Consider the following 22,919-nt stretch of genomic DNA (forward strand, 5'->3'; position numbering starts at 1 on the left):
GCCCCCACCGTTATTCACCCAAATACTGTATAAAAGTGTGTGTAATTCCTTTGTGTTGTTAGAAGACTGAAGCTTCCTGAGCCTATCTGGCTGACTTCGAAAAGAACAATAAAAGATCAACTTAGAACTTCGGAAAGACTCGTCTTCTCCTTTCTTTAATCTTGAGGCACTCGTCTGTTTTCACCTTCTTTCTTTAAACTAAAACTTTGTATTGATGCATCACTAGATAGCTCTAAAGCTCATTTAAGCTAGTCCAGGCTTCCCCTTCTGGGAGGCCTAGAAGAGTCGTGAAATAACCGCGACACTACTTTAGCTGACGTTATCTACTTTTTTTCAGTTTGGAATGTCTTAGTTAGCTAATGATAAAGTGGACATTAAACACTTCAATATTTAATATAATTCGCAAGATGAGTTATTACTCTAACAAATTTTATTAGTTTAACAGTTGTCAGTGAAACTGAGTTAAAATAATAAGCAATCTAAACGTCATTTTTTAAGTAAGTGTAGCGCCATCTTGTCCCAGCGCTGTAAGTGACGTCTCGAGGTTGGTTCTCCAACGCCTAACATATAAATAACTATTAGCCTACACTGGTTCCTTAATGGATAATAAAAGCCAAACCAAAAATAGATGCAAAGAGGGCACCTTTGTATTGCCCCTGGGTGAAGCAATACTGGGTGTAGTCCGAGGCTTTTTTCCACCTTTTTCATTTTAACTCTGAACAGCTGGGATGTACAGACCGTCCGACTGGAGTTACTATAAAAGCAGCAGCTGTGAGCTGCACGGAATGAGCCAAACGACACACAGCTGACAGTTAACAGATAACAAAGCTAGCATTAGCTACTTAGCCTGCTAAGTTAGTTAGCTAAATAGCTAATGCTAGCCTTGTTAAGATAGCTAGCCAATGCTAGCTTACACTAGCTAAATGAAGCTAGCTACCCAGCAAGCCTTTTAACTTTTAACAGTTTATCAACAATCAGTCTTAATGAACTCTGGACTTTACATGCTAAATATTTAAATGTATATAAACAGGCTAGTTAATGGGATGGCAATACCTGCTGTTTACGGGCTGCAGGGTTTCTGCATGGACCTCACACAGAGAGAGAATAAACACCTCCAAAAATTCTTGCTCTCAGACAAGCATCTGAAAAGTTCTGCTCAGGGTTCTGCAGGGAAGATCTCTGAGCAAATGGTCCCAATAGCCTCCTGACAGCAAATACACTCGGTTGCAGTCGGCACGGCAGTGCAGTGACCGCATCTGCACTTGGTAAAGTTAGTGTTATGAACACGAAATGATGACCAATGAGTCAGAGCTTAGAATTTAAAATGTATGAAAGTTCACTGGAAAAAGCATAGTTTCAGCATTACATATATATATATAAATATATATTAGAAAAGAGTAAAAGTACATCAACGAGTGAACACAAGTGTAATAAAATCGTGATAGATCAACACATTCACAACCCAGAGAGAGAGAAAGAGAGGGAGCCCTCCAGACTTAATCCAAGCAGTTATACATTTATCCAGTCCAGTTAACAGCTTGTTGTCCAGTTCCAATGATGCGATCAGCTCCAGCCTGTCTGAGCAACAAGTTCTTATCATGATGTTGTTCAGCTCTGTGTCCTTCATGAACACAGCAGACAGTCCTTGTGTTCCAAACAATCCTTATGTGCCCTAAAGTCTGTGAGAAGATGAAACAGAGGAAAAGAGGGGATGGAAAGATCTTCTGGCCTGTGTGCGACTTTACGGTGTGTAGAACAGGCATGCGCTGGATATCTGAGGAGAGGTTCCCAGCACTTCACTCAGATAGCTTGTTGTCTCCTAGTTCATATGCACTGGTCCCAGAACAGCAGTGAAGCTTCTCTGCCACTCAGGGTCACGTTCTCCTCACAGCTCTCACTGTTGATGAAAACACTCTGACCTTCCTGATTCCTGAAAACGTACAAACAACCTCCAAAGCCCTGCGTCATTGTGACAGTTCAAAAGAGAGCAGTTTTTAAATAAATTATTAAGTGAACAGAAAAATAATAACTGTATATATAAATGTATAAAACATTTAAAAATAAGAGTGTGCAGGTGTGGTTATCTCCAATCACACCCTTCACCAAATAATAACATAAAACAGGCTCAGGATGGATAGGTTCCAGGTCACAGAAAGGTTATCAACCATATAGTGAGAAAACACGAGATTGCAGATCTTGCAATATAAAAGAATTTTATTGAAACACACACGAGTAAATATTAGGGGTATGAATCTCTCAGTGTTTCGATTTGATTCGATTCCGATTTTTGGGGTCAAGGTTCGATTCAGAAACGATTTTCGATTCTAGAATGATTTATCAATTCAAATGGCCTATAAATTTTGTTTAAATTATGTGAGAAGATAAAAAGATGAAAAGACAATTTAAACAAATAGAACATTTATTTCAAACAATAAACTTAGGTTCCTTACTGTATAAAATATTTTTGCAATATAGTGACAGTGCCACAATAATGAATGATTAATTTCTAGCATGGTTGACTATTCCTGTATTCATTTCTAAAAGGTAGACATTGTTAAAACTAGAAAACACTCATAAACAGCCACAAGGTCAAGAGTGGAACGTTAGATAGGCTATAATTATGTAACAAGCAGAGAAGATACTAAATACACTAGATTTTAGCATGCACACCCCTCTGTTGCGTAACTGGGAGTTCACCTACTGTCGTGCAGAGCTTTTTAACAGTTAAAGAGCTCCGCAGGGACAGTTAAAAAGCTCAGCGCGACAGTAGCTTCACCCAAAAAATATTGGAAATTAATGGAAATAATTAAATCTGTATATACTAGAAAAGCGATTAAATGCATTCAAAACCTTTTAGGTATAAGCACTGAAGGTTTGATCCAAAATGCTTAGTTGCAGACTAAGAATCCTACTGTACTCCTAACAACATCTAAATTTTAAAGACTAAATTATGCTAATCTAACATCTGGTGCAAACACTGGCAGTGCCCTCACTCGAACTTAAACGACCTTCCCTTCTTCAGAACTGAACTCCTACCGTAACTACCCTAAAAACTGACCTAAAAACTCACGAAGAATGTCCTGGAATATTCAAACATACGAGAAAACATAACATTAAATTCAATAAACATCATCGCTGGATCAGATTCATTTTGCTGAACCTGTAAAATCCATTGTTAAATTCAGTTCATGTTTGTTTCTGGTGGAACGTATCCCAAGTGACAAAGTGAAACATTTGTGTAGGATAAGGTGTTCTGTCTGAAAGATTTACGATTTGCGCTTTTTATTGCCGTGGAACAAATTTGGGACAGTTTTCTCTCCTGTGTGAATGCGCTGGTGTTTTTTGAGATTACTCTGTTGATTAAAACTCTTCCCACAGACTGAGCAGTGATACGGTTTCTCTCCTGTGTGAATGCGCTGGTGATTTTTAAGTTGACTCTGTATAGCAAAACTCTTCCCACAGTCTGAGCACTCATACGGTTTCTCTCCTGTGTGAATGCGCTGGTGTATTTTGAGATGACTCTGTGTAGTAAAACTCTTCCCACAGTCTGAGCAGGAATACGGTTTTACTCCTGTGTGAATGCGCTGATGCAGTTTGAGAGTCTCCAGTCGATTAAAGCTCTTCCCACAGTCCGAGCAGTGATACGGTTTCTCTCCTGTGTGAATGCGCTGGTGTATTTTGAGATTAATCTGTTTAGTAAAACTCTTCCCACAGTCTGAGCAGTGATACGGTTTCTCTCCTGTGTGAATGCGCTGGTGTATTTTGAGTTTAATCTGTTCAGTAAAACTCTTTCCACAGTCTGAGCAGTGATACGGTTTCTCTCCTGTGTGAATGCGCTGGTGTTTTTTGAGAGTATTCTGTTGATTAAAACTCTTCCCACAGTCTGAGCAGTGATACGGTTTCTCTCCTGTGTGAATGCGCTGGTGTATTTTGAGATGACCCTGTTGATTAAAACTCTTCCCACAGTCTGAGCAGTGATACGGTTTCTCTCCTGTGTGAATGCACTGGTGCAGTTTGAGAGTACTCTGTTGATTAAAACTCTTCCCACAGTCTGAGCAGTGATACGGTTTCTCTCCTGTGTGAATGCGCTGGTGTATTTTGAGAGCACTCTGGGTAGTAAAAATCTTCCCACAGTCTGAGCAGTAATATGGTTTTACTCCAGTGTGAATGCGCTGGTGTATTTTGAGACTACTCTGGGTAGTAAAACTCTTCCCACAGTCTGAGCAACGATACGGTTTCTCTCCTGTGTGAATGCGCTGGTGTATTTTGAGAGCACTCTGGGTAGTAAAAATCTTCCCACAGTCTGAGCAGTAATATGGTTTTACTCCAGTGTGAATGCGCTGGTGTATTTTGAGAGCACTCTGGGTAGTAAAAATCTTCCCACAGTCTGAGCAGTAATATGGTTTTACTCCAGTGTGAATGCGCTGGTGTATTTTGAGAGTACTCTGTTGATTAAAACTCTTTCCACAGTCTGAGCAGTGGTACGGTTTCTCTCCTGTGTGCATGCGCTGGTGTTTTTTGAGAGTACTCTGTTGATTAAAACTCTTTCCACAGTCTGAGCAGTGATACGGTTTCTCTCCTGTGTGAATGCGCTGGTGTTGTTGGAGATGACTCTGCCGATTAAAACTCCCCCCACAGTCTGAGCAGTAATACGGTTTTTCTCCTGTGTGAATGCGCTGGTGTTTTTTTAGATCACTCTGTTTAGTAAAACTCTTGACAGAGTGCTGATGTTTCTCCATGTCGGGACTTTGCTTTATTTGTCTGTTAAATGTAGCAAACAATTTCTGCGTGTTCTGGAGATTCTTCTGGATGGCTTGTGCTTCACCTCTTTCAGCAGTTTAACTTTGATCTTTTGATAAATATCCTGGTTGTTGGTGATGAATTTCAGGAGAATATTTTCATTTCTGGAAAAGAAAAAATGCCAGTGAATATTAAAATAAAAGCAAGTCATTTAACTGAACAGAACTGCCTAAATCAGTTAAACTATACAGATAAAACTACAGGGACATCTTCATATTTCCATAAAAAGGGGGCGCTGGTGGTCTTCCAGCCACCTGTTTAGTGCCTTTATAAGGACTTCCCACTGTTCAGACACTCTTAATTCTGTTCTGGTCTCACAAGAAACTGAGAACTTAAAGAAAGAAAGAAAGAAAGAAAGAAACGTGCCGAAAAAACAACATGCAGTGGTTTGAATCACGGTGCCGAAGCTTGATTCGTTCTACATTGATCACGTGACCAATGATGTCTGAAGCCTTTTCCTTTACACTAAATTATAAAATATTTCATACATCTTAAAAAATGACAGTAATTAGGGTTGGGCGATGTCTCCTTAATGGGCAGATGATGATGTTTACAGTGAAACAACGCTATGGTCGATGATAACGGGGGTGATGGGGGGGGGGGTGATGGCGGGGGGTGCTGACCGAGCATTGACTGGTGTGTCACGGGAGCGTGTAGGGTACTACAATCAAAAATGTTGGAGTACTGAATACTACATACTGGGCAGTGTGTAGTATGCAGTACATACTAGTGCAGTATGCAGTATAGTTGTATGCCATTCCGAATACAGCCAGTGTTTAAAACTAATAAAAGCTTTTTTTTTAAACTTATAAATGCATAAAATAATGTAGATAATAAAATAAGTAGTAAATTGTACTATTGTGAAATAGTACAGTATAAAATATGCTGTCAGCAGCTGAAATAAATATTTTTTCTTTATAATGTTACTTCTGTTAAACCTTAAGTCACGTTGTTAGACATATCTGTATATGTAATAAAATATTTTAAATACAGGTAACATTAACAATTAGTTTACATCAGTCAACTGTGCTTACAATAATAATGATAATAATAATAATGAATGCTTCAACTAGTTATTACATGACAAAAGTTTAGACATTATTCACCATTAAAATTCCTAAAAACTCACAACTTAGTTAACAGGATCTACTACATTTTTAAACATTGGTAATTTAGTAATATGTGATGTCTTGTTTAGAGTCATTTAACAAATTTATGTCAGATATTGTGGACACATTTTTAGAAATCCACTTATTCTGATGCATTTTACATCATAATGCCAAATATTTCTCAAGCCTAATGTAGCAGCTCGTCTGCTGCTCTAGTATGCTTGTTAAAGAGCAGACGGAGAGGCAGGTCTCATTCTCTCCTCCTGCCTTTATTCTCTCTACACGTTTACACCAAAAAATAACCCAGCAGATTATTAAGTGTCTGCAACTGCATATACATCTCCTACATATCACCGACTCAATCCCGCACGTTCTGCCTGACCTGCGCAGCGCATCAATTAATTCATGCGTTGAGCTTTATACGCGCAGATAAGCTGTAACTGGTGGATCAGCACAAAAATCACAGTGTGATTTATTACATTAAAACACAGAACATTTTCTTCTGCTGAACCTGAGAGATCCCGAGAACAGCGGGGGGAATTCTCGCCAGCCCGAGTTCATGCATCGGGTCAGACAGGCTGGAGTTCAGGCTGCGGTTTAGGCTCATGTTGAGGCAGAAAATCTAAACTATAGTAGTCGGTTCAGCAGAACAAAACGTTGAGAAAGAACCACAACATACCTGCACATACACAACAAAAATAATCCCAGCCGATTATTAAGCATCTGCAACTGGATATACATCTATAAAACATGAAACAGAAGTAAATACAGCACATGAACACACATTTTCAGGCTCAGTCACATGTAGTGCTTTGGCGCTGAAACGGCTGTACCTCAGAGCTGATAACCCGACCGGGGCAGAAATAATTAATTATTAGGTAAAATATGCTTCAATACCCGCTAAAAATGCACAGAAGAGTGACTAGAACTGATATAATAGCTCATTTTGCCAGTAACTTTTCTTAAAAATACTTATATTTGCTTAAAACAGCACTTTTCACGGAGCTCCTCAGCTCTGTTTACCTCCTGCGCTGCATTCAAGCTCCTCCGGAACTACGGGGGGCGCGGAGGGATAATTAATAAATAAAAACACGCAGTTCTCTTGTTGGTGCAGGGAATTGTAGTTCAAAATAGAATCACAGAAAAATAATGACCTTTTTACTGTTACAACACATCAAACAACCTCCAACAGGAGTGTTAAACATAACAAGAGTCTCTTTTGTTCACTAAAGGATAAAATAATTATAATAATATTCTAAGGATTCATATTATTTTATGTATTTTTTTTTATTATTTTTGGAGTGTCTTTAACTCTGTTACACAAATGTTAGTTTCTTCTATTTTGTTTCTTCTCAGTTTAATCCATTCTGTTAAATTGTGTATTTTTATCAAGTTGCTCAAAGTGTGATGATTCTTCTTATTGTCATCAAATTCATGTTTATTGTATTTTATTATTAAAGTATCAGCAAAGGAGCAGCTGTTTAATGGTTTAACTGGGATTTCTTAAAAACAGCAGGGCTAAATATATTTTAATTTGCTAACATTTGTGTTTACTATTACAGTGAAACAGCAAGTTTTCTGTTAAATCAGTAAGCCAAATAACGTTACTTAGTGAAATTACCTTTTAAACCTGAACTTCTCCTCGCTATGATCACTTAATCTTCAATTTTTACATTTAAAATTGTACAAGCTGACTTTTATTTTGACGGTAGTCACATGACTTGCCAGCACCAACAGTTTGTACACCGTGTTGTCAAAATGAAGGATTTTAAGTTTTACAGAGCTGTGAAGAGTTTCTATTACATTCACGCCATCCTGCAACAAAGGAATGGGCATGGAAAGTGTGTGTGTGTGTGTTGGTGGAGGAGGGTGGTGGTGTGTGTTGAGAGGGATGGGGGGTTCGCTCTCATGCTCTCTCTTAGTAAAATAAACTGATATTTTGATGGACGTGTTGTACCTCATTTTTAATGGTTAGTAGGATATTGATACAGGACCACATTTGGAGACATGGTATTTGGTTCCCATTTCTAAACATGAATCACGGAGTTTTGGCAAATTTATGAGCTTGCTGATAAAATGTACCATGCAGAAGTTAGTTGTTAGACACACGCAAAACCAGGCGCAGACAACTGTTATTTATAGTAATATGCTGTGTATTTTAAGAAAAAAAAAGTTTTTTGTACATTTTGTACAAATTCTTTGTTAGCTTGAGAAGTACTACAACTGGTCAAAGACCACCCCCCATAAGATGGGTATAACCCAAATAGGTTTGCTATAATGCTAAACTAATTAAATTTCTAAAATGTCTTATACACCTGTTAATACTAACTTGACACAGTTTATAAATCAACTGCTCCAGAACAAAGACAATTATTAATAATTATCTATTATTATGAATTACAAATTATTTTCTGGTTGATGTTTGTATTTTGTTTGTAATTTATCTCCCAGTCTATCTAGATTACAGAAATGTGAAATGTGAAGTAGTTTACAGACTTGGTATGTGTAAAAATAAATAAAAACACCATAGGCTTATACATTTTAACAGATTTTTTTCTAATTATAATTAGTTTAAACATCTATCAGTCTATCTAGAATTCAGAAAACGGAAGTTAACTTGATCAGCGATCTCACAGCGCCGATTTTTTTGTTTTTGTTTTTAGCAACATACAAAACACAACAATATACAATAGTAGCAAACTCTTGTAGAGGATCACAGCTACAATTTAGAAGCTAGGGGGAGCATACACAAACATACAGACTAGAGGAGCAACGTAATAAAATGATAATCTTAGACAAAAGCTTACTAGAGATATGATGTGAGATGATTCTAGCAGTTTTCCATTTTCTTAATTTACTTAATGAAGAATAATATGACTTAAATTCATTAATGAAACGGGGGAAAGAGGGTTTATTTCCCTTCCATTTACTGCAGTGAATGTGGTATTTTGCTAAAAGTAAAATTATATTTATGGCATCAGAGAAAGCTGAACTTAAGTTTTTCATATAAAACAAAATGTCCTCCACCTCAAAATAAGGAATATTAAATTTGATATTAATCCAATTTCTGATGTCCATCCAAAAAGTGTGCGAATATTGACATGAAAAAAACTAATGCTCCAGAGATTAATTTTCTGACTTACAAAAAGTACATAATTCAACATCAAATTTGAATAGTTTTTAAAGAAACAGAGCTACAGGATAAATCATATTTATAATTTTGAAATGAGTCTCCTTCACTTTAGGAGGTTTGGGCCAGTTTACAAATTTGGAATAATCAAAAGTCATATTTATATTCTTATTATTAGGAAGTTTCTTGAAAGAAGCTCCATTATATTCATAGTAAATCTTCTGTTTCAAATCATCATTGATAGTCTTATTATTACACTTGGAGTCAACTAAATTACGAACTAAATCGTTCACTTTTAATGTGGGCATCGAAACAGTCACCTTTGAATATAAAATGACTTGTTTGATTAACAGAATCAATGCTAAAGGAATCGCTTTGCACACCTTCTTAACATCTTTAAAACTCCTAAGATTAAATTTTTCACTAAAAGATGAAAAAATACAAAAACAATACCTTTGTCATACCAATCTTTTATAAATATTGAGTTCCTACCCACTGTGACTCCCCTATTATTCCATAAAGTTGATCCATGATGAGAGAAGTTATGTTGAAAAATGATTTTCCAGAACTGAAGTATTTGTTCACGGAAGTATGATAATTTAACTCGAATTTTGATGCATAATAAAGGTTTCTAGCCATTTAATCCTAAATGCGCCAATCATGGCTTCAGAGTCAAATGCATTAATACCACCTTTCTCGTATTTTTTAACTAATTGGGACCTTTTAATATGATGAGTCTTATTTTTCCACAAAAACTTCAATTTGCTTATATTTTGTGGTGATATGTACGTAGAATGACATGGATAGAGAACCTTGGAAATGCCATCTGCTTTAGTCAACAGGTTTCGTCCAAAAATAGTCAAATCCCTTGTGCGCCGAAAAGTGTTGACAGCTGTGGCTACCCGATCTGTGACCCCTGCTCAGTTTACAGTGCGCATGCATGCACGGCACAAATCGGGCAGTGACAACAGCTCCGTGAAATGAGCAACAGTTGCTGGAAAGTCATGTGACTTTCAAATTAAAGTCAGCTTCTAAAATATTAAATCTAAAAAGAAATAATTAGTTTTCAAAGTGATTTTACCGAGAAGGTTAGGTCAGAAGTGGAATTTTACTTTTTTTATTAACGTTGATTGGCTTACTAATTTAACAGAAAACTTCATATTGTACTGTAATAATACACAGAATAAACATGTTAGCAAATTAAAGTATCTATGCCCATGCTGTTTAATAAAACACTGTTAAAACACTGTAATAATACTTAATAATAATAGTTAATAATAATAACTATTATTATTATCATTATTATTATTATTATACAATGCAATAAAAGATGTGAATGTGACCATAAGAATAAGAAGTCACATCACACTTTAAGCACTTTGACATTGTTTAAAAAAATACACAACTAAACAAAAAGAATGGAAAAAAAACTGAGAAGAAACGGAATAGAAGAAACTAACATTTGGGTTGAGAAATATTTGGCATTATGAAGTACAAATGTAGTATATCCTGTTACTTATGATCTGAGCCAATAGTTTAAGGAATTTTAATAAAAAAAGAATATTTAAATATTTGTCATTTAAAAGGTTTAGGCATTTTACAATGTGTGTAACTGTTGTAAGCATGGTTAATTGATGTACATTTATTATAAATGTTATCAGTATTTGAAATATTTTGTTAAACATATACAGATATGTCTAACGACATGATTTAATGTTTAATTAAAGAAGCATTATGGAGAAAAATAGATTTTTTTAGCCACTGCCAGCATGTTTAATACTAGGCGAATAGTATAAATATGTAGATTTCAGAGGTTTGACTGTACTAAAACTAGTGTTGCTGGGTAATACAGTTTTGCGCTGGGACTTTATTAATGTATTCCGATTCAGGAGACATAACTCTTTGATAAAATTAACATTATACGAAAAAATATATTTCTTTCAGCCACTGAAAGCATGGTAAAATTTACTTTAGCACATAAGTGCCACACTTCTTTACCAATGCGAACCTAAATCACTGGGAATTGGAAGAACTAAGACTAACTTGGCTGAAGATAAGTTTCTAACTTTAACTCGGAGCATACTAAACGTGGTCACCTCCGTTTCTAGAACAGGTAATTGAATCAGGCAACACTAAGATTTACCGGAGATAGAACTAACATCGCAATAAATGTCCCGCCCTTTTATACAAATATAATTTTTGTGTTATAATTATTATAATTATAAATACAGTTATTGTAGCTAACATTTTCACCATTCGACCAAAAAAATAAAATAAAATGAAATATAAACCGTATTCAGAATAATGATCCTTATTGATTTATCCCCAATACTTCTGTTCTGTTCAAAGCATCTACTAAACCGTTTAATTTATTCCCAATACTTCTGTTCTGTTCAAAGCATCTACTAAACCGTTTAATTTATTCCCAATACTTCTGTTCTGTTCAAAGCATCTACTAAACCGTTTAATTTATTCCCAATACTTCTGTTCTGTTCAAAGCATCTACTAAACCGTTTAATTTACCACTTAAATACAAATTCAGATACATTAAACAGCTAAACAATGTCTTCTTTATTATATCTGAACTGTTGTATTAATCCTCCACCTGACCCTCTATTTCTGTAAACATATATTACTGTGAAAAATCTGATTCAACATGCCATCATATTAATAAGGCACTCTGTGTATTGAACATTGGAGTAAAATAAATGATATTGGGCAGATACAGTCTGCTTCTGATAGATACAATAAACGAACCAATGATAAATATTTTCAACAGGACAATTTTAAAATCGTATTGTAATTGTTAAGAAGAGCTAGCTGGTATTAAACCATGTAGAAGCCACTGTGGTGCATCTGATTAAAATGCTGGAGATGATGTACTCTGAAAACAGTATTTACTGCAGCAGAGGAGTTGTGGTATATACAGAATAGATGAATGCAATCCGACTGTGTGAGTGTGTGATTCTGAAACAACAGATATAAAAGGGATACTTGAACTACTTGAAACACACTACTGACTACAATTTACAACACTAACACCTAAACAAAGATACACACTTCTATGAGGTGTTATCTGGTAATAATAATAGGCAGATCAGAAACAGCTAGAAGCTATACAGAGCTATACAAAGAGCTGATCAGTTAGCATAGCATGTAACTCCTTGAAAGTACACCTACAACTAGGAAAGTAATAGTTATCTACACTTTATGAATAAACAGCAGTGTAGGTACTTACAGGTATCTGAATGCACACAAGAATTAAATGTCCTCGGTAATCCCACAAAACTTTACTAAGCTGCACACCGTCCACTATCTCCACTGTTCCTCTACAGACTCCTCTCTATCTGTGGTATGCAAGCCCCCAACTGAGGCCCCTCAGTCTCAGCATCGCTCTGATTGGCTAAACAAGCGGAAGCATGAGGGTTGCAGGCACTGTGGGTGGGACTCAGTGGAGGAGCTATTTAGCTCCTGAAGTCTTTGGGCCAACTCTTGGCTCTTTGTAACAGTAATTGTAAAATATAAATAAATATAAATAATCTCAGGTGTGTTTGTGCTTCTAATAATGATATAAAACATTCTAAAGAACAGATTCTTCTATTAAATCTCTGCAGGCCCTATTTACCATAATAAGAACAGAAACATTCACCAAGACTCACTGATTTGTACACTGTAGAGAAAAGAATATATGAATTATAAGAAACAGTGAAGGTGTGAGTAATGTTTTAAAAAAACAACTAAATTTAAGTTTAAGAACTGTGTAAATAAACGTTACATCTGTTAGCTAGTAAACGCTAACAATTAAATAAACTGAGGTAAAATTTGAGGATAATTTACTCTTACTGAGGCAAATTAGCTTAAAACAGATAGTAATTTGTAGAATTGTTAGAATGGTGGCAATTAGTTCCTCCAAACCGTTTAAAAACCTTTCTAGGTCACAGAAAACAGAAAATAAATGCTCTTTCTCCTCAGAAACTTTGGGTACATTCAGTAGCTAGCTTAGCCAACACTAGGAAGCTAGCTAATTCAGCTTTTTCCTAACTTACCAAAAATCAGCCTTTAATTATACTAATTAAATCTGAATTAGTTTAATCTCATAAATTTACCCATAAATTATTCGTGCTTTTCTCAGTTTATCAAACAGTATAAGAGAAAGAGAGCTAATTCACTGCTAACTCTGTTAGCTGCTAACAGGCTAATGTTGACAGGAATCTGACAGGAGAGAATCTACTGCTGAATCAAAGCCTCATAAAGAGCAGGGGCCTCATTTATAAAGAGTGCGTACGCATAAAAAGAGGGCAGAAATGTGCGTAAGCAACATCTCACGCAAGAATTGTGATTTATAAAGAAATACTTGGCGTGAAAACGAGCGTACATTTAAGCAAGGTTTAAGGCATGCGTATGCCTTCAAAAGTGTGCGGAGAGAGCGGGAATTAGTGGCATCATGTGGTAAAGTAGGGAATTGTTAGTAAATGCGCAAGCTTTTCTTCCTTCCGCATATTAGTTACCACATAAATCAAAATTAACAAAGGAAGATTAAGCATTACTTTACTTTATTTTTTACTTTATTACATATTTTTTTCTGCATGTATAGTTAAAATTATTTCTGTATCTTATTCTGTATTATATGTATATGTAGTGTTAATTTTCCACTAACTTGTATATTTCACTTTGTAGTTTATATCAGTTTTATTTGTATTATCTGTTTTATCTCACAGTTGTAAAATCTAAAGGTGCTATATATATATATATATATATATATATATATATATATATATATATATATATATATATATATATATATATATTAGCCGGGGCTACATGAGGAATATGCGAGAGTGGCGTATCCCATACTGAAATACCGAATGAATGCTTGAAAGAGAATACAAATTACATTTAAGAAAAAAAATATGCAAGAAATAAAAAATAAATAAATACCGTCCGTAAAACACTGTTAAACTGCTTTGTTTGTACATTTAGCTAGGCTAACTACCAATAATAATGGTCAGTAAAACAGCAAACACTGTTGTTTGGACATTTAGTTAGGCTAGCTACCAATAATAAAAGTCAGTAAAACGGCAAATGCTACATTTATACATTTAGCTAGGCTAGCTACCAATAATAATGTTCAGTAAATCAGCAAACTGCATATTTGAACATTTAGCTAGCTAGCAAACAATAATAATAGTCATTAAAACAGCAAATGCTACATTTGTACATTTAGCTAGGCTAGCTAACAATAACAATAGACAGTAAAACAGGAAATGCTTTGTTTATACATTTGGTCAGTAAAATAGCAAATCCTGTATCGTGGCACGAGATCTCACGAGATTAAGACGTGACGATATTTCTCGTCAAGCTTAAACCTCTCACAGTTTAGTGTGGACTTTTTAAGATACAACACTGGCAACTGGCAACACAGTAGCAGCGAGTTTGGTGGTTGAGCAGTGAGCAGAAGAGGAAAATTCGGGGAATTTGCATAGAACAGAGGTCACGGGCGGACCGTGGTCCGGGTCCGGACCCAAACCTATTGAGAAGGATTTAATTGTATACACGCTTTGCGGCGCAGTAAATCACAGACCAATCACGTGTGAGGTAATATCACCAACCACTCTCTTCAGTCAATCAGATCTGTGCAGACGTGGAAAAAATAAATAAATAAACACACCGCTCCTCACGCGGGATCGAACCCGTGTTGTCAGGGTCGCGGTCCCGCTGCTCCGGCTGTTGAATTGGGACATGGCCGTGAAAAAACGCCTTTATAAGGAGATAGTGAGCCTGGGCGAGAATGGGCGGAAAAACGAGAACGGACGAAAACTAAAGTCACGCCGAGTGCGACAGAGAGACAGGCGAGGAATTTTGTATAACTGGATCATTCTGAATTCTAATTAAATACTCCTGGCATAGAAGATGCTTCTGCTACTATTAAGTTGTTTGTCTGGCTGCATTTTGGCTCCAGTGGAAACAATAAACCGTAACAGAGTGACCAACAAGACTGTACTGTGCTTAAAACATGTTCCGTCTCTGTTTGCACTTCAAGCATAGTCTTAATATGACTGGTTATGCATAGTTACATTACAAGAGATTTAGGAGAAAAAAAAACACAAACCATAGTCTTAATATAACTGGATATGACAATCTCAGGGCTATAGGTTTCATGTCAAACATGTGTTGAGAAAACACAATGAGACTGGAGATCTGCAATATAAAAGCCGTTTATTAAAAACACACATGGGTAAATATAGAGGTGAAGTAATACAAAGATAATAGTTTGTACTGGATAAAAACAATTAAGAAACTACATTATTTGGATATTCTTAGTAACTTTGGAGATTAAAAAAACCATAAGCAACATTTAATATTCAATAAGGAAAAGATAAGAGAGTATAAAACTTGAGTAATACAACACAACCAAATATCCCTCTATATCCCTCTATAGTAACAGATTTTTAATTGGACTGAACCATAGACAAACAAGAACACCAGCAGAGGGAGTGAATGAGCCTGTAACCTTACTGCGCAACAGTAACTAACCTAAAAACTGAGCTCTGTCTCACAAAGAATGTCCTGGAATATTCAAACTTACAAGACATACAAACATAACATGGAATTCTATACACATCATCCCTGGATAAGAATAGTTTTGCTGAACCTGTAAAATCCATTGTTAAATACAGTTCATATTTGTTTCTGGTGGAATTTATGATTTGCGCTTTTAATTGCCATGGGACAAATTTGGGACATTTTTCTCTCCTGTGTGAATGCGCTGGTGTTTTTTGAGATCACTCTGTGTAGTAAAACTCTTCCCACAGTCTGAGCAGTGATACGATTTCTCTCCTGTGTGAATGCGCTGGTGTTTTTTGAGATGACTCTGTTGAGTAAAACTGTACCCACAGTCTGAGCAGTGATACGGTTTCTCTCCTGTGTGAATGCGCTGATGCATTTTGAGATTACTCTGTAGATTAAAACTCTTCCCACAGTCTGAGCAGTGATACGGTTTCTCTCCTGTGTGAATGCGCTGATGCATTTTGAGATTACTCTGTAGATTAAAACTCTTCCCACAGTCTGAGCAGCAATACGGTTTCTCTCCTGTGTGAATGCGCTGGTGTATTTTGAGATGACTCTGTTCAGTAAAACTCTTCCCACAGTCCGAGCAGTGATGCGGTTTCTCTCCTGTGTGAATGCGCTGATGCTGTTTGACAGTCTCCAGTCGATTAAAGCTCTTCCCACAGTCTGAGCAGTAATAAGGTTTCTCTCCTGTGTGAATGCGCTGATGTTGTTTGAGATCACTCTGGGTAGTAAAAATCTTCCCACAGTCTGAGCAGTGATATGGTTTTACTCCAGTGTGAATGCGCTGGTGACTTTTGAGATTACTCTGTTGATTAAAACTCTTCCCACAGTCTGAGCAGTGAAATGGTTTCTCTCCTGTGTGAATGCGCTGGTGTTGTTGGAGATGACTCTGTCGATTAAAACTCTTTCCACAGTCTGAGCAGTAATACGGTTTCTCTCCTGTGTGAATGCGCTGGTGTTTTTTGAGATGACTCTGTTTAGTAAAACTCTTGGCAGAGTGCTGATGTTTCTCCATGTCGGGACTTGGCTTCATTTGTCTTTTAAATGTAGCAAACTGTTTCTGCGTGTTCTGGAGATTCTTCAGGAAGGCTTCTGCTTTACCTCTTTCAGCAGTTTAACTTTGCTCTTAGTTAAATATCCTGGTTGTTGGTGATGAATTTCAGGAAAATATTTTAATTTCTGGAAAACACAAAGAAAAATGCCATTGAATATTAAAATAAAAGCAGGTCAATTAACTAAAGAGATTCTAAGTCATTCTAAGTGAGTGATGTTACCCTTTAATCTGAAGCTTTGAGGCGTGTGCCGAAAAAACGACACACATTGGTTCAAATCACATTGCCGATGCTTGATTTGTTCTTCATCACGACAGATGATGTCCAAAGCTTTTTCCTTTAAACCAATTTATAAAAGTTTCCACACATTAACCAAATACATTAATCCAAATCAATGCTTCACAAACCTGATTTTTTTTTTAACAACTCCTGATAACAGTTCATTATTTTCCACCACACTGGCTTCAGGCTAACAGTGATATGCGCTCCTGAGTTCAAGATGTGTTTTTTGGAAATGTTGATCCGATGCAGTTGTCCTGTTGGTGCAGGGAATTGTAGTTCAAAATAAAATCACAGCAAAATAATGACCTCTTTACTGTTACAACACATCAACCAACCTCCAACAGGAGTGTAAAACATAAGAGTCTCTTTTGTTTACTAAAGGTTAACACAATTATAACAATTTGTAAGAATTCATATTATTTTATGTAGTTCTTTTTCAATTATTTTTGTAGTCTTTTTAACCTCTTACACAAATGTTTAATTGTGTATTTTTGTCAAGTTGCTCAAAGTGTGATTCTTCTTCTTATTATTATTATCAAATTCATGTTTTTGTTATTATTACTATTATCATCATTATTAAAGTATCAGCAAAAGAGCAGCTGGATACTGTATTCCACAGTAATGGTTTAACTGGGATTTCTTAAAAACAGCGGGGCTAAAGATGTTGTAATTTGCTAATATTTGTGTTTGTTATTACAGTGAAATAGCAAGTTTTCTGTTAAATCAGTAAGCTAATAAATGTTACTTGTGAAATTCCTCTTCTTGCCTGAACTTTTCCTCACTATAATCACTAAATCTTTCATTCTTACATTTAATATTTTACAAGTGGACTTTTATTTTGACGGGAGAGTCACATGACTTACCAGCAACTTACCAGTGGAACCGGATTAAGTAAAGGAAAATTAACTAAACTAAACTAAACTAAACTAGTGTAACTAAGAAATGTGTAGAGACTGATCACACAAACTTAAAAAGGAATTTCCACAGAACTGATTTATCTCAGGTGTGTGTTAGTGATGTGGGGGAGGGAGGGCAGGAGTGTGAGGTTCCGTTATCCTGTGTATGATCTGTAAAGCCCCCCCATCCCCAGCTCCGCGACCCCCTACTGCAGACTGCTGAGCAGAGCTAGGAGAAGATCCAGTGCTGGTGGTGTAAATGCTGCACATGCTGAAGGTGCTGAAGGTGGTGTGGGTGTAGGAGTGAATGTAGAACAGCGTGATGGAGAGAGAGAGAGAGAGAGAGAGAGAGAGAGAGAGAGAGAGAGAGAGAGAGAGAAACTTCTTCATACCTTCTGTAGTTCAGCTGATCCTGCTCTTCCTCCTCTCCAGCTACAGACCCCCCAGCTCAGCGTCATCCGGGTTATGTAGAGCCCCGCCCCCTCCCCCGCTATATCACAGTATACCCCATCACCGCTAGAGGGAGCCCGCGAGGGAGTCCTCAATGCATGGAGCTGAATGGAGCTAAACAGCTAAAACTCTTATTTAAAACACTGTATAACTACTTCTCTGGAGTTTTCCTTTAATTTTACAAAGTAGAACAAAGTATTTCACTAAAATAGGAAAGAAAACATACCTCTATATTTCCATTTTCTAAAACTAATGTTTTGTATTCAGTAGATTTACTAGCATTACTGCTACTGATGCTGGAGTTACACCCAGAGCTCATTTAAATGGATTAAAACTGCAGTTTATAAGCTTTAATAATTATCTCTGCGGTGATGCAACTTGTCTCATTTCTTTTATTGTTGAGATTGTGTAAATATGAATGAGGGTTTGTTTAAATGTTTTCTTCTTGTTGGTACTTACATAGATGAAAATAGTAATCTACTAAAATAAATAGGAAAACATTTAAATATAACTGGAACATACTTGGGTTGTGGGGGCTGCTGCTAAATGGTTGTTAGAATTGGGTTAACTGAACTTACATTAAACTCTAAAATTAAAGCAGCAATTGCAGTTCTGGACAGTATGCAGATCTCATTAGTCTTGATAATGAAAAGGTAGGACATTTTTCATGTTCTTTCTGTTTACAACTCACTCTGAGGAATTCTGAGCACTTCAGAGCACTGACTGGTGTGTCACGGGACCGTGTAGGGTACTACAATCAAAAGTGTTGCATTACTGAATACTACATACTGGCCACTGTGTAGTATGCAGTACATACTAGTGCAGTATGCAGTATAGTAGTATGCCATTTCGAATACAGCCTAGGACTGAGATAAAGTGAGCTATGGCTAGCTGCTCACTTTCTCTTATTATGGCTAGACACTGAAAGCAGGTTTTACCTCTTTGAAAACTTGAATGATCTTAATTTGTACATCCGAGTATCAATTAAAGACATTGAAGGTATTTTTTCTGAAAGAGAACCGAGTTTAGGTGTTGGCTAGCGTTCATGTTTGGTAATTATAACTAGAAAGCTAGCTAGCAGCCACAAAGTGAGCCTCTGAGATTATCAACGAATAAACGTATAATATTAAAAAACGTATCACCATAAATACATGATATACAAATAAACATATTCCATATTATCATACATCACATAAAACATTACTTATTCCCATACAATATGAAAAGTGACTTTATAATATCGTAATTTATCACCACCATATCCACCACATCTTACCTCAGAAAGAGCTGAATAACTTTCCAGTTGCACAAGCTTCACTTTATTCTGTTCAATGAATCAGTAGGAGTCGAATCACAAGAATAACTAAACCTAACTGTTTTTAAAACTTCACATTTTACAATTTTATATCATAATAAATGTATGGTCAACATTTTCTAAATAAGACTAACCGAGTCTCCTAAATCTGAGTGACTTATAACTTTTGTACATGAGGTTGTTCTGAAGTGATGAATCAACCGAAGCTTCCTGAAGTTGACAGCAGATTGATTCATTTCCAGCAATAACTTTTTTTTAATATACAAAAAAAGAACAAAATAAAACAATAAATATAATGCACAAAAAATGTGTTTTTATTTCAACAATTTAATTATATAAGTATTTCATTGTTGTACATAGATATGAACATCTGTGTGTGTAGTATGATGTGAGGTAGTGCAATTGGCTTAATAAATAAACACTTTTCCAAGGCAAAAACACAAGTGAACAACAGAATGAAAAATATGGAACAAAAAAAGTTCAGATAGCAGAATAGTTTGTTGTTAAGGGTGAACTGAAATGGACTTAGGGTGTAGTGAATCATGATAACAAATACAAACATTTGTTGAATAGCCCACCTACATTCTCCCCAGCATTTTGAAATACAGCGCTGTTAGCTAATGCTCCCAATAGACCACAATGCTAGTGATAGGGGCATAGCTTAACCCATACAAAAAAACACTATTTTTACACCATTAACAACAAACTCAAAGTAGCTCCACACTTCACTGGTAGAATTCCAAGGATGATGACATTTAAAGCAAGGCAGTGAGAACTTTAAAAGTACACAGATAGTTTATTAAAAACACTGTTTATACACACAGTTCCTACAGATAGTTTATTAAAAACACTGTTTATACACACAGTGCCTACAGATAGTTTATTAAAAACACTGTTTATACACACAGTGCCTACAGCTTAGTTTATTAAAAACACTGTTTATACACACAGTTCCTACAGATAGTTTATTAAAAACACTGTTTGTACACACAGTACCTACAGATAGTTTATTAAAAACACTGTTTATACACACAGTTCCTACAGATAGTTTATTAAAAACACTGTTTATACACACAGTTCCTACAGATAGTTTATTAAAAACACTGTTTATACACACAGTTCCTACAGATAGTTTATTAAAGCACTCTTATACACACAGTTCCTACAGATAGTTTAATAAAAACATTGTTTATACACACAGTTCCTACAGATAGTTTATTAAAAACACTGTTTATACACACAGTGCCTACAGATTAGTTTATTAAAGCACTCTTATACACACAGTTCCTTGTCGTAGTTAAGCCAGGAAAGGTCTGATGACAAGCACGAATGAATAGGTAGGAAAGGGGAATAGATTGGAAAATTAATGTCGGGGAAATGCATAACTTTCCAGTTGTTGCTGAAAATATCTCTATAATATCATTTTTAAGCATTTCTTGTCAGTTGACTTATTGTGGCTTGACTAGCTGAAGGTATTGTGTATATAAACTATCTGTGTATATAAACTATCGCACTGTATTTCGGAATGTTGGGGGAGATCGGAGGTGGGCTATTCAACAAAAGTTTATACTCGTTATTGACTACAAATCAAGTCCATGTATATAACTTCTCCCCTAAACTAAAAAGGAGAAAACAGGGGACGAAAAAACAGATTTTGGGTCAGATTAGAACTGGATTTGTATGTGAAAAGACATTTTTAAGGCCTTATGCCTCTGTAAAGGCTGGGCTGTCAATAGAACAAATAACGCCTCCCTCATAGGAAATGTTTACGATGACTGGAAGGCGCTTAATTAGCTGATCAGTACATTGTGTGGAACGATGAGCTTCTCCATATCTTCTGTCAAAAGGAGAGTGGTGTTGCTTCCCACAGAGACTCCAACCACCACAATCCCACTTCTGTTTTTTTCTCAGGTTTCTGCAAGTAAAAATATTTTTTCCAGTTTTCATCATTAGACAGTTGAATACCGAAAAATTACAGTAATTCTCATTTGTCAATATTTCCTGGGACAGCACGGAAGAAATGACACTTTAATGTAATCTAAAGTAATCAGTGTACATCTTGTATAACAATGTGAGTTTGCTTTGCCCTTGAAACAACTCAACACACAACCATAACAACATTAACACCACCTCCTTTAAACAGCTGCAGTAATAATTTACCTCACAATATTCAGATGTGTAATTTCTGTAAGCTGCAAGAGGGCAAGTTCTGCCAGCGCTGCCTCTCTCCACAGCGCCACCTCGTGGTGCTTTCCCTCTTCTTCTAAGATCAGTTCACCAACAGGAACAGGCCCATCTCTAGTGGCTTGCATCCGGGTTGAAATTAGCTATGAAAAACATAGTGTTAAATAATGCTGTGAAAATACACTATAACCATACGGGGGACTAATTTTGTGGTACCACTTTACAATAAGACTACCTTTATAAAGGGTTTATAAATGGTTTACAATTAGTTTATTAATAGTTACTAATTAGGTTGTAAATGTCTTAAAAATAATTAATAATCAGTTATAACACATATGTAGAAAGGGCAACAAAAAGACCTATTGTTTGCCAAATAGTGAACCCACAGCCATCTATATTGTTGCCCTTTCTATATATGCCTGATTAAGGCATTTACAACCTAATTAGTAACCATTAATAAACTAATTGTAAACCATTTATAACCCTTTATAAAGGTAGTCTTATTTTAATGTGGTACCAATTTTGTTTTGTGGAAGAATGTATTTAATTTACCCTTAACCATTTTATACACAGTCAAGTCAGAATATTATGACCAGCTCCATACACCATACACCTATGACCATACACTCACTGAGCATCTTTTTATCTCCGCTGATCATATAGGACACTCTGTAGTTCTGTATCTGTTTCTCTGTATACTTTATTATTATTCTTACTCTTTCACTCTTCGTCAGTACATGGAACCCCACAGTATAGACCACCACAGAGCAGCTATTATTATTTGCGTGGTGGGTGGTTATTTTCAGCACTGCAGGGATTAGCATGGTGGTGTGTATGAGGGGTTAGTGTGTGTTGTGCTGATATGAGTGGATGCTATAATAGCTAATCTGTATTGTATTAAAGTACAGAAGTCCTGGGTGAAAGTAGGATAATAATGAAGGCAGAGAAACAGATACAGGATTTCAGTCTGTAATTATAGAACTACAAAGATCTAAAGTAGATCTATAAAAATAGTAAGTGTAGAAATAAGGAGGTGGTCATAATGTTGTAAATTGACTGTGTGTATTATTTGGGCTACTTTTTTGCAGGTAACAAGTCATGCACTGGACACTAAAATTGTAGAGTGAAAAA

At 36.0% G+C, this 22,919-nt stretch overlaps 5 protein-coding genes across 15 annotated transcripts in view; 2 read left to right on the top strand and 3 right to left on the bottom strand.

The window, feature by feature from the left end:
- The window catches only part of LOC111196471 (zinc finger protein 239-like), a 294,610-nt gene extending 276,336 nt beyond the window's left edge, over positions 1-18,274 (bottom strand). Inside the window, exon 1 of the mRNA XM_049477883.1 lies at positions 18,232-18,274. The gene's annotated coding sequence lies outside the window, so the exon portion shown is untranslated. The remainder of the gene's footprint in view (positions 1-18,231) is intronic.
- The window catches only part of LOC125801109 (zinc finger protein 501-like), a 286,089-nt gene that overhangs the window by 239,039 nt on the left and 24,131 nt on the right, over positions 1-22,919 (top strand). The gene's annotated exons all lie outside the window — the stretch shown is intronic.
- LOC125801144 (zinc finger protein 585B-like) overlaps positions 1-22,919 on the top strand; it is a 252,436-nt gene that overhangs the window by 144,976 nt on the left and 84,541 nt on the right. The window lies entirely within an intron of this gene.
- The window catches only part of LOC111196147 (zinc finger protein 239-like), a 99,256-nt gene that overhangs the window by 33,584 nt on the left and 42,753 nt on the right, over positions 1-22,919 (bottom strand). The gene's annotated exons all lie outside the window — the stretch shown is intronic.
- LOC125801181 (zinc finger protein 585A-like) overlaps positions 1,313-22,919 on the bottom strand; it is a 182,959-nt gene continuing 161,352 nt past the window's right edge. For 3 of the 5 annotated variants that reach the window (XM_049477475.1, XM_049477476.1, XM_049477478.1), the window contains exon 2: positions 1,313-4,904. In XM_049477475.1, the coding sequence (XP_049333432.1) occupies positions 3,267-4,739 (1,473 nt within the window). In that variant the 5' untranslated portion in view covers positions 4,740-4,904 and the 3' untranslated portion in view covers positions 1,313-3,266. Of the gene's footprint in view, positions 4,905-6,588; positions 6,651-12,277; positions 12,390-22,919 lie in introns of those variants that run through there. The other 2 variants (XM_049477477.1, XM_049477474.1) reach the window with 2 other exon arrangements.

The sequence above is a fragment of the Astyanax mexicanus genome, chromosome 4 (assembly GCF_023375975.1).
Source record: "Astyanax mexicanus isolate ESR-SI-001 chromosome 4, AstMex3_surface, whole genome shotgun sequence".
NCBI classification, from domain to species: domain Eukaryota; kingdom Metazoa; phylum Chordata; class Actinopteri; order Characiformes; family Acestrorhamphidae; genus Astyanax; species Astyanax mexicanus.